Below are 13,174 nucleotides of genomic sequence, written 5' to 3'. Positions count from 1 at the left end.
AAAAAAAGGGGGGGAAACGGGCGCGGTGGCCGCGTACGTGTCGGTGCGGCAAGCCCCTGCCTCCTCCGCGGACACAGGCCCGGGCGGGGGGGTCGGCACCCCGCCGCTCGCTGCCGGCGGGCAGGCGGCGGTTGCGGGGCCGGTCGCGGCGGCCCTCGCCCGGGGCGCGTTGACGCCTCTCCGCCGGCGGGGCGGGCTGCGGCGCGAGCCGCGTGCCGGGCGGGGCGGGCTGAGGCGGCGGCAGCAGCCGTTGGTGCGGGTGAGCGGGCTGGCGCGGCGCGAGCGGGGCGGGCTGAGGCGGCGGCGGCCGTTAGCGGGGCGGGGCGGGCTGAGGCGGCGCGAGCGGCGGGAGCCGTTGGCGCGGCGGGATGGGGTGGGCTGAGGCGGCGGGAGCCGTTGGCGGGTCAGGGCTGAGGCGGCGGGAGCGGCGAGGAGCCGTCGGAAGGGCGGGGAAGCGGGCAGCGCCCGCCCGGGGTGAGGGGAGGGGAGGCGAGAGGCAGGCCGGGGTGCTGCGGGCAGGTCGTCGGTGCTGGAACGGTCTTTTTCGCCGTGTTTTAACCCAGCCTTAGGGGGTGACTCGTCTCCTCCCCGGATAACCACGCATTTCTCTGTGATCGTTTCACAGCCTTTTCTGCAAGTGAAGAGTCTGAATTAAGCTTAAATTGCTTTTTAGTCGCCGTGTCGCGAATGCGTCTGAATGACAGAATCCCATCTGCGCGTGCATCGTTTTGGGAGCTGGGGAGGCTCGTTGACTGGAAAGGGATGCAGTTTGCAGACAGTCGTGGATGCATTCCCTGTCTGGCGCCCATCCCTGCCCCTGCAGCTTGCCCGGCTGCCCTGAGTGCGCTCACCCTGCGCGTACACTCTGGGCGTCACACCAACCCCTCCTAAAATCCCCGCTTCAGGCACACATACGCAAGAGAAGCTTTATTTACGAAAGATGTTTCACTGAAAATTTCTTAAAAATCGAAAAAGACGATGCAAGTTTACGGCGGAAAGGACTTAAAATATAACAAATTGCACAAAATATTAACACTGATCATACAATATTTCAAAGATTAACAGGCATGTGCTATAAAGAAACTGTAGAGTCTAGAAATATCCCAAATATATCTAGTTTACAGATCGCTGTACAAAAAGCAGTTATAAATACTTCACATCTAGAAAAAATACACAGAACCTTTGAAATAGACTTTCCCTTACATATAAACAACCTTTGTAGAAAAAACAAAAGCACCCAATACAGGCCAATCCCCCTGCTACTAGATATGTTTGAACTCGTACTGGTTAGCACCAACATCTTTAGGTGTGTGACAAACAGGAGTCAAGTTTCGAGTTTTAAAAATAATTTTAGCGTTTACAATTTAATTAAGACCAAACGGGGACTACAAAAGATGACACATTCATAATTTGATAGGAAATGAGTACAGAGGAGGTGGAAGTAGAGAAACTATGCTGCAGTCAGAAGTAGAGGGCGGTTTGTGTAGTTCTCGTTCATACAAGACTCCCGTTTGCGTCAGCAGTGAATTACTTTGACCCTGATCTTTCAAACAGTTATGCACATGATTGATGAAGTCAATACCAGCAGTATCAGGCCTTTTAATCTATTCAATTTCCTTGCCTTGTCAAAAGTCAAAACCCTTTCGAAATAAGATACCTGTTGTGAAGTTGTAATAACTGAAATGCTCGTTTCCCTAGAACACCTGTATGGAATTGCACTAAAAGTAAAAAAAAAAAGTTTTGTAAAAGGGAGTCCAGGAAAGTTTATTACAGACAATTTGGCAGGCTCAGGTTTATGGTAACGCAGTGTTTCTACATACAGTTTTAAGACTAGAACAATTATAAATCTTTTTAAAAAAATCTACTAACTTTTCTTGTTAATATTAACATCAATTTCTTTAAGTTAGTAATCTGCCATTACAGGAGCATAGCACCAGTTTAATATTTATTGCTGTCGTTTATCCCTACAAATATATTTTCCCAAGATATTTACAACTATACAAATATTCACAAAAGTGCAAAACTAAGACTTTATTTTGTGTAACGGTTCGTTGTGTTCAGTGTTGAGTCTCAGCGTCGCGATGACTGCCGTCTTGCCTGCCTTATTGCTGTGTGGTGAAAAGTCAGAACACCCTGCTGTGAGTACAGCGATTTGGAGTGAGGATTTTCAACAACTGTCTCTTCTCCCCCTCACTCCCCACTCGCACTCAGCTCCGTCACGTGCCGCAGTCACAGCCCACTGGAAAGTGTCTCTATACATCGTTCGAGCCTTGGCTGGCACAAGAGGAGAAGCTATCGTATAGAGAATCGCTCAAGGATTCTAAATTGTCCACGTCGTGCCTACCCGAGCTATTCAAGGAAGCTGCTTCTTTCTTTACATTTTCTTCCTTTTGTCCTTCAACCTTGTTCAGACAGTTCTTCTCTTTTTCTAATAAAAGTACGTTATTGCTGTTAAATTTATTGAGAGACTCCAGGGAAATTTTAGAGAATCTATTCTGGGAATCTTCTTTTGTTTCTTCAGTTTGCTTCAATTTCTGTAATAAGTGAGGGAAATATTAGAAACATATGTCTTATAAAGTTATCCTACTGTACACCATTAATTACCATCTTTCCAAAGTTCACAGGGTTAAAGGAAATAGATTGTTAGATGCTTAAATATCTGTTATAATTCAATGGAACATTAATGTCCATTTAGGATAAATCATAACTTTAATGATTTACAAAACAGTTAAGTGCTATTAACGTCTTAAGTAGCAGGTCCTGGGTATGCATGTGTTAAGTATCTCCAGCATCTTCACAGTAATTTACATCTCCTTTACAAATACTTTGAGGGGTATGTTTAAACAGGTATTTGTTTAAGTAGAGTTTGGAGTCTGCTAAAAAAAAGGTGCATAGACATGTTCAGAGGAGAAAATAGCATTTTCCATAAATTATAGACGCAAATGAAACTTGCTAGAAAATAACCTCACATTTTGCATGTGTAAGCCTATTGATTTCCACAGACCCAAACCCTCTCTAATAGACAAGAAAGCAACATGACAGGAAATTACACTGAACTGGGCCAATCCCCACAGACCAGAATCAATCAGATATTGGCCAGGCCTACTCGGAGAAGTGGTGTAATTCTGCGGGAACACCAGACAATGTATTAGCACATTATATTAAAAATACACAGTAGGATTATACAAGAGTAATTTTATCCCTTTGTTAGCTACTGGTATTTTCAATCAGAGATCTGACCAAGGAATAGTTAGGGAACTGCGTAGGGAGCAGTTCAATAAAAATGACCTGCCGTTTCAACCAGGGTGTTTCAAAATCTGTGTAACCAACTCCTCTTGTAGATAATATTATCACAGAAATATGAGATAACATTCAACATTTTATAGGACTCTCGGAGTGGTAAGATGCAAGAATTCTGAGATACGCTGTCAGAGCGCAAGCCGTTCCTCATTTTTGTCATTATCATCAGATAGCAAAGACTGAATCAGTAAATTACTGTCAACCCAAGACATTAATATTTTGGTTTAGATAGAAAATGAAATGGTATTTTAAGCATACTGAAAATATAGCATGGCCAGATGTATGGATGATGTGGGTCATTACATATGCAGTTGTAAAGGGTCATTAGAATTTTTTGAAAAATTCAAGTTTCAAGTAAGTCAAATGTTGTGCATGCTGTGCTGCTTATTCTTGGAAATCTTGGGCGAGAGGAAGACAAATTGTTACATAGTTTGATTGCTTGTTTTTATGGATAGTTAGATGAAAATCGAAATGCCAGTCCAATGACTGTTTATGTTGTGATCTTATCGTATTTCATAAGCTAACAATACCTGGATTAGGTTGGTATTTTTATCAAATGTTTCCAACAAACTTAAGCAAAACAACAGGAGATACTAAAGTCTTAGTAAATGAAAATTTTCTGTGTGGTTCATTAATTAATCTTCAGTCTAAAAGGTTTTAGGGGATGTTATGTTAGATTCTGATTTTAGATGCCAGTTAAAACTAAGGTCTTCAATATCTGTAATTACAATGTGTTCTGAAATAGAGGAATATAACCCTTGGTAACGGGAACAAACACAAATGTAGGGCCCTTCAATATAAATTCTCCAGAATTTCAGCTTAAAATGTTCTTCCCTTTGCCCTCATTTAAAATATTATACAGTATTTCTGAAACAGTGGTTTCACTTCTCTGGAGGCCAGATGAGAAAATGCTCAGACATGGCATCAATAACATACATATTAGCACTTTTTGCTCTTCAGAGTACTAAACCTAAAATACTTTATTATATGACAGACTAAATGATTTTTCTTTGTGTATGTTTTTCCCACTTCATAGCTTTTCTTCAGATAAATTGAATGTGGCTGCTTAGCACAGACTTGGGAATGCAAGAAGTCAATACTGGTGTTAGGAAGGTCTATGATAAAACTTTTATTGATTGAAATGGAGCCAATTTCAGCGCTGGGGTAGGAGGAGCAGAGACACCTAGAGTATTTGCTGCACAGGGCAGTCCAGATAAAGTATCAAAATAACAGTAGGATCTTTGGCCGGCTGAAGGATAGATTTAAACCACAGGACAGACTGGAGTGAATTCAGTGGTATATTCTGCATATATGTAGTATCAATAATTTATTATGCCCCACAAGCACAACCTAGACTACAATCCCATTTAATCACACCCTACTTTGTCATTTAATATAAGGCTAACAGTTTATAAAATATATTTGAAAACTGCAGGCAACAAAAGTATTCTCTACAAATTTTAAGTAAAATCATTGAATCAAATGAAATTGAAGTGAATTGAAGTGAAGCCCATCAGTGAAACCCACTGGCAAAAGATACACAGAGTAGTGATCAGTACATCTACGATATATCAAGAATTAAAGGAAAAACTAATTCTAAAAGTTGCAAAATTTATTACTAAAATAGAGACAGAATTCAGAAATAAGTTAGGGATATTTTTTGAACATACAGTTGTCCTTTTTAGATTGTCTTAATGCCCAGTTACATCCTTTTGTAAAAAAAAAATTTTTCCTTTCTTTAACACATTACTGCAATAGTGTGCAAGTATGCAAAGGTAATGCTCATGTGATGTGGAAAGTAATACTTTGTGTTTTTTCATTTGATGTAGGTGTAATCTGTTTGGCTACAATACACTGTTTCAGGCCACCCATTGCTAATTTTATAATCAGGTAAGAATATGGGGTCATCTGGATGGGACTTTTGGTAGGGAATTAATATTCTAGAACTGTACTCAAATATCAGAAGTACAATATGTACAATATGATTTTATCTCACGATTTTATTAGTACAGCTGCACTTAAATCTGTTAAATTTTCTGTTAAATCGTATATGGAATAAAGATATATTTGTAGTTAGAAAGTTAAAATACGGTATTCTAGTCCTTGTCACACACAAGAAAACTCATTCACAGCCTGAACTCCATGAGCAAAAATAAAGAAAACTTTAAGCAGAGATATTAATGTAAGAATCTGCATAATCAACAAATCATTTTCTCCCACAGTAATAAAATTATGTACATTCTTAGAGTTGATAAGTCACTGTTAATTTCTTTAAACTTGGTGGGTCAGAACAAATGTTACCCCAAGTTCTTTAACAATTTTTTCTGTAGTTACTATAGATACAATTTGGAAAAAATTACCAAAGAGTATTTATTCATCCTTAAGTTTCTTATTTTTCATGGCAGTCACAACAGCTGCTAGATGAATCAAAAGGCAAACGCAGAGCAACTATTATTAGAATTTGTTTGATAAATTGCGTATGTGGTTAAGTAGCGTCTTCAGTTTTGTTCATGTAGATTTGTTACTGACTTCAGCAGAGTCACAGATATAACAAAGAACCAGGGTTAGCCCAAAAATGTTAGTATTGTGCATTTTAAAGTAATTTGTTCATTAATGCATTTGAGAGTCACACTAATGTGAATCAGTAGCTTCTCCTGCAGATAGGAACATGTGGCAGCAGATCAGACGCGTTTTGTATCCACGAGAACTGGGTGAGATTTGGTAACGGTGTAGAGAGCATCTAACCTCTAGGTCATAGGTTCCAATCAAATCTTTCCTATGTTAGTAGTGACTTTCTGCACAATGAACAGGCGGTTTTATCATCACAGGAAAAAAAAGGGCTTGGTGATTTTGTTCAGCGTTGCTAGAAGAGCCAAGATGGGACCAACAGTACATGCTTGCTCTCAGACAGGATTCTTCTCAGAAGTAATACTTAAAGCCGTTTCAGCCTGAAGGTGTTGACTTTGCTGCTGACTGTTCTGCATCTGTCCTATGTATAAATAAGGTGTCTGCTGCATTTGGTGTGGTCACTTATATGTTTTCCTAAGTATTAACTTAAGGGAAAAGATAAAAAGATGTAGTCACAGATTTTGGTCTAAGCAAAAAAAAAGGCTCAGTGCAGAAAAGGACTGTGATTTTCACAGTGCCTCTGTAAAAGCATTGGCCCATCATCCTAAAGCAGATCAATGTATAGCTTGTTTTACTTATACTAACTATATTTTTGTATAGAAAATCCATGCTGTTGTAGCCTTAGGGTATGGGGAGCATTTTTTGTTCTACTCTGTGTAAGTGGAGAGTTTCCCACCACTGGCGTTTCTTAGCTAGTCAGTACGGGGTGCTTTATACCACCTGAGAGCAGTGACTAGGTGTCAGAAGAGGAGAAACTCTATCTGACATAATACAGACATTCATCACGAGTCACATCGCTTTGAAATAAACTCATGAGTCATGAATCAGAATAATGTTTCCTTGTTGGCAACATCCTAAAGGGAATAACTAAAACCCATTAGTGATATAATAAAATCTGGCATGTCACTTCAGGCACAGCAAATTAGGAAAACAAAACTAGCCTGCAGTTACACTGATACATTATAAATAGGTGTTACTTCTACATTAATACATCAAATTAGATTTTTTTTAAACTTTAAAAGTAAGAGGTTACATGTGGGTAGAATGCATTTTCAGTGCTGTGTGATCAAGGACCAGTCACAACTGTAGCTGTTCTGAATGGCACAAAGACTCTGCCATAGGAGCAGAGGAAGGATGGGCTGGCTCATTGGTACAAAGGAGCCCACAGCTGGCATGCAGAAAGGAATGCAACAGCAAGTCCATTTCTTCTACATGGTAACACGCGGAAGCTCCGATTGCCTAGAGGTCAAGCTATGCTTATAAGGCATGCCAGAGCCCAGAATTAGCAATGAACCATTCTGCAGGATAAATGTATTTTCCAGCTGTCTAAGTTTAGTTAACCAGCACTTTAAAGGGCTCAGAATCAGTTACACACAAGAATAAAATGAACTTATTTATGTCTCTCGTGCACTGGGCAATTTAGTTTTTAGATTAACACAAAAGCAAGAAGGGCATTGCTTCAAGTGAAGTATAACTGCAAAACACTATTGGGTAAAAACAACTAAATTGCTATGAGAATTAAATATAGAGCAACAAAATCAATACTTAATTGTATAACTCAAGGTCTTTCATTTCAGATCTGATGTCTAGGAGATACAAAGTATGTTCACTTTTTATTTTTTTAGTTATTATTTAAAACTTTATTGTGAAGGAAAACAATTTTCTAGATTTTTACCTTTTTAAAAATTGTTAGTTACTTTGTCTGCATGTGTTCAAGGTAAACTTGATCTCACAATGCCACTGTTTCTTATTTTAAATTCAGAGTTTTACCAATTTAGATATCCTCTAGTCCTATAATTGCTTTGTATTTATGACACAATCGGTCTAAATGGGATATGCAGTTGCAGCATTACATAGGTTGCTCATATATAACCTGTTTAGTATGACATTTTTAATAAGTTCACAGTTTCTTGTAAAATAGGTGTCTTGAGATCTCTCGTCAGAGATATACTGGTGTAATCAGAAGTTAACTTCCCACTGAATTCAGCGGTGTTACAAGACCAGTTTGCAGTAGAAAGGTGTAACGTGAAAAGGGTTGGTTTTGAGCTACCAGGAAGTAGCTTTCTATCAGCTAGCCAGGACAGAATGCAAGGGTAGACTCTGTGGAAAGCGAACTATCTCCAGATCTCATTTAACATCAGCTGGACAGGTAACACTCTGCAGTGAAAATAGTTGTACAGTCACATCCAGGAAACTACGAAGGTGAAAGCTGTAACTGCATGACCTCTGCATGACAGCTAGCTAAAAATGTGATGTTTTAACTTCTTTCTCTTTAGAGCATAACCTTAAATAGTAAGATAAGCCTTGCTTTCCCTTGTATATTGTCAGAAGCTTTCATCTATTTTCCGGACTGACAGTAAAATAATTTTTGAAATAATGAATCACTTTTCTTTTTTCTACTTGAGCAAAAATCCCACGATTATTGTGCTGTAGCAGACAATGACATTCTCAAAGACACACCATCAGATTTTCAAGATAAACAATAAGTGCCAGTTTCTTTTCTTGGAAAAAATGCATCAATATGAAGTATTTTTAAGTTATTAGTCTGTTCAGCAGTTTATAGGAAAGCCATATATACATAGGTACTTATCATACACTTACGGCATTCTGGGTAATATAACAATGACAACAGAACCAAGGCTTGCCTACTGTATTTAAGAGTACAACAATCTACAAATATATTTTAGTATCGCAAGGACAGCATTTCTCAGGATCCTGAATTGTAAATAAATTACCTTAATGGAAATAACGCTGATTAGCATGAACTTGTATGATTCATAACTGCAGATCTGGACAAAACAGCTATCACTTAATGAATAGGTGACTGGGGAGTTGAGACTTACGTTGTCTATAGCTTGAATTCTTGCGTGTTTTAGGAGATAAAAAATAGTTTAGTGAATTGAGCCTTATGCTTTCAAAAGCATAATTTTAATAAAACGATGAGATGATTAGGTACATTCAGCATTCTAATGCCAGGAATATCATCCTCGTAATTTACGAAGTATACGATTATTTTCTTGATATGACAAGGCTGTTTGACCTGATCAGGTGTATACCAACGCTCTTTGAACTTTTGCATAATTTAGTAAACCAGGATTTTCAGGTCCCAGTTTCCAGCTCAGGTAAATCTATCTTTTTACCAGTTATGAACTGAATGCCACAAATTTGCTTGTTTTCTCATAGTGCCTCAGAATGACCACTGGCTGCATCAACTGTGCATGGACAAAGTTTATTTAAAACGGAACAGGAAAATGTAATTCTAAGTGGTAATACCTTGGAGAATAGTCACAATGCAGGTGCTCAGTCAAGTGTGTTGAGGGGATTTATTAAAAAGAAAAACAGTTAAACACCAGTACTTTCTCCAGAAGGTAAAGCAGGGCCTCACTCTGTTCACATTGGTGGAATCGCCAATTTTGCTTGTCACAGAGGGAATCTACCCACTAAAAGCAATGCTCACTGCAATCAGAGACTCATCAAAAGGCATTAAGGAAGAAATATCCATGGTGAGAAAAGAAGCTGATACTCAGTTTTTAGAACCCGATAGACTGAAAATGAACAAGACATGCATAGGATACACTTTACTCTTCAGAGATCCTTTTAGCTCTACTTGTAGAGGGAGTTAGATAACAAAATTCTTCTGATTTTCTCGTGATGGGAAAAAAATCACAGTGAAAAAAAATTCATACTGAAAGATAAGATTGCTGACAAAGTTATTGAACTCGACTTAACCATTTGAAGTTCAATACTATTCCTTGACAGAATTATGTTGAGGGTTATGTTGCCAGTGATAACCTACCAAATGGTACTGGAACTATGCAGTCCTAACTAACTTCACTGTTTCAGTCTTCATTAGACTGTATTTCACCACACAGCATTTATGTACACAGAGGTTTATCCTGCTGAATGAAAGTAGTTGTCCTTACCTTGATGAAAGTATGCTGTTTGTTTCAATAAAGAAGGGGCTTTATAAAAAAAGAAGGGCTACAATTTTTAAATTGGGATGCTTATTCAGAACTGAATCAAGAAGGGGAAAAAAATAGAGTTTAAGAAAGATTTTTTAAATCTAATACAAAATGTGGTTCTTAAAGAGACAGATTCTATCCCACATTAGACTGTAGCAAAAAATTCCTCTCAAACTCAGTAAATGCAGGATTGTACTCATACAACATATAATCTCACTGACATTTTCAGTAATCGGGGTCATTTTTCTGTATGGCTGAACTATTCTCAGACTACTGTTCCTTAGTATTAGCTGTGTTCTTACCCGTCTTCATCTTCCACCTTTGGCTTTTTTGAACAAGACTATTTATTTTGGTAATTACAAAGACACTTAGCCTCTCACTCTCCAGTGATGTCTGAGTTCCTGGCCTGAAATGTCTGTATGTCAGTCACCCAGCATACTGATGGAAACAGAATTGCACTTCAAGACTGTACTGCGAATGGTAATTGGTAGTGGGCAATGATTTTCCACACTAGGAATCCTCTCGTTTGAGTACTGGACTAGATTCACTTCAGGTTAGCCTGTGACTATCCAAGGTACATCAGCTGACCTAAGGGCAAAAAGATAGAAGCAGCAGATAGAGGAGGAGCAATGTTATGTGGCAGCATCAAGAGCAAATCAGCAGTATGAAGAAACCATGTAGAAATAATTCTCCCAGCTATGAAAATTGGCTTGTTGCGTGCAGTAAGAGGGCCACGCTGTCTGCAGGGCAGTTCAAAGAGTATGGATCTCTGCAGGAAGACCTGCAGAGGGAGAAAAGAAATGTCCCTTCTTACAAGTTTTAAAGATGATTCATAGACGTCATTTAAACAAAGGAGTGAGCTCCACAGCAAATAGTTTTCTCATTGTTAGTCTTTGAGAAGGCCAGTTGGGAAGAGACAATCAATCTTTCCAGACCCATCAGTCCACCTCTGCGTGACTGCGCATTTAGCCACTGTGGAGGGAGCCTCCATGTTCGTGTACATGGTGCACAGACATTAGAATGATACTTCGTCCAAGCTTTCGCCAAGCAGAAATACAGAGGTGATAATTTTCACATTTGGAAGCAGGATTTTTATTCTTAAAAAAATCTGAATTAGCATGCTTAAACCCCACCCAACAAAATAGTTTATTTTAGGAGCCAGAAGTTGTCATTTTCCTTTCCACTTCAGATTTTAATCAACTCTCTAAATATCAGAGTTTTTTTACCTTTAATGAATCTAACCAAAAACCACTGCCCTTTCTTTCCCCTTCTGGCCTCTGGAAGGCACTAATGAAACCCACCAAGTGTGCCCTCTTCTATAAGGATGTGGATACCACCTTCCCTAAGTGAGGGTTAGGGGATGCAGCTGGGCAATCATGCCACATGTTGCACTGGTAAGTGCTCCTGGGGGCAGCAGAGGAAGAGCCTGTATCCGAGGTTGCCTTCCCAGTAAACCTGTTGCAGCCTGAACTATGTGCATACTTTTTTCTGACTCTGTGCAATGAGACTACAAAAGTTCCTTTGTAATCAGTCGGAGAAAACTGGGCCAGGATAGGTGCAGATAATGATGCTGGTTACATGACTGCACTTGCCACCTCTTCAGCTGACATTATGATCTGCACAATTTTCAGTACTCATTCAAGCAAAGCATGAATTGCAGAATGGAAACCTATGTTTAAGTTCATCTGCCATCAAATCCTACATAACAATACAGTTATTTACATGTACTTTCTCAATTTATGCAAACAATTTATCTTTGCTGTAGGGCAGAATATTTTGAGGGACAGAGGCACAACATGCACAAAAATCTGAGCAGGAGTTTCAGATATAGGTTGCAGAACCAAATTAAAGTAGAAGGGATAAAACCTCTCTTGCAATTTTTAGTTCATTTCAGTACACCAAGTTGTATCAATAAAGAGCCCATAGTATAAGTCAGCTAGAAAATAAATGCTATGAAGGATGTTCCATTTTATGTCGTTTGAATTTGATTAGTGATTAGTCTTGGTGGTTAAACCACATGGGAACAGTAATCAAGGTTTCTCTACTGCGGTTCTGTAACAACTGGAAAACACTGTTGGCTCATGTCCTATACCATGATGGGGTATTAACCTAAAATCTAATTAATCTACGAATGAATTACGGTTCTAGAAACATACTATATTATAATCAATTTTAAGTGAGTTCCTAACAGAAGATAAGATGAAGAAAAAGCTGTAAAATTACCAGAGGTTGATAAATTCTGTTTACTATGACTGAGGATAATTTTACAATCCATCAAACTTTTGTCAGTTCAAGAATCGTGCTGCCAAACGTATGCAGTAAATTAATTTTTAAATTTACATATTTATTAAAAATCTTATTGAAAACAGCAGGAAGTAAGCCTTGTTTGAATAATAAAATAACTTGTTATTCTACTGGAAAGAAAACAAAAAGACCAACCAACCTCTATTAAGATGATTTTATAGTAAGGCAGTAATTATAAACAGCTACATGAATTAGTTAACCAAACAGTGTATTAAATAGCCAACCCAAAATTAATCAAGAATTAAAAAAACTCTTGGAAGATAATCAAGTAAAAAATGTAATCTAAAAGCTGAGAAAGTCATGGCTGAGTTTCAGATGTGCTTGAGGACATGTTTGTTAACTCAGCCCCACTGGCTTGAGCTCCCGGATTCCCTGTGAAAGCACGGGGAGCTGCAGGTGTCTGCCTGCGTGGCTTCCCCACTCAAGGTGCTGAAGAGGAGAGGCGTGTTAGCAGGCTTGTGCACGTGGCCACAGTGATGTGCCCCGTGTGCTGCTGGCTCAGGAAATCATTCTGTGACCCAAGCCTATGTTTATTCTCACAGAGCAGAAGTCCGCTGTAACAAAAGGTTACAGCTGCACCCTGGGCACCTCCCGCTAAAAGCTGAACAAGAACCATAGAAACATCTGCTGAACCAGGGAATAAACAGAGGCAATAAAGGAGCAAAGACCACGGCACGTGGTAGGATGTGGCATAACCCATGAGGAGAGCAAGAACTACTTCCCCACCATTTATAGAAGGAAGGATGAAGAAGTGTGCCAAAATGGTGGAACTGGGAAGCACGGTTATATGATCTGAGTCAAGTAAGGCACCTCAGAGGCCAGCCAAGCAGAGTTCTTGGCTGTGTCTACTTGCAAGGCCTCATTTCAGTGTTACCCATCAGTTATGTTACAAAAATTTTCTACTTCACCTTTGATGTATTACTCCACTACTGTGATTCCTGTGCTGTTCATATTCCACAGACCTGCTCCTCGTATCAAAA

General features: G+C 39.2%; 1 protein-coding gene across 1 annotated transcript in view; it reads right to left on the bottom strand.

Moving 5' to 3' along the window:
* Positions 1-913: 913 nt before the first annotated feature.
* NCKAP5 (NCK associated protein 5) overlaps positions 914-13,174 on the bottom strand; it is a 398,069-nt gene continuing 385,808 nt past the window's right edge. The window contains exon 20 of the mRNA XM_075152767.1: positions 914-2,534. Within this exon, the coding sequence (XP_075008868.1) occupies positions 2,253-2,534 (282 nt within the window). The 3' untranslated portion in view covers positions 914-2,252. The remainder of the gene's footprint in view (positions 2,535-13,174) is intronic.

This window comes from Calonectris borealis, chromosome 6, assembly GCF_964195595.1.
Source record: "Calonectris borealis chromosome 6, bCalBor7.hap1.2, whole genome shotgun sequence".
Classification (NCBI taxonomy): Eukaryota; Metazoa; Chordata; class Aves; order Procellariiformes; family Procellariidae; genus Calonectris; species Calonectris borealis.
This window is presented reverse-complemented; position numbering and strand designations above follow the sequence as displayed.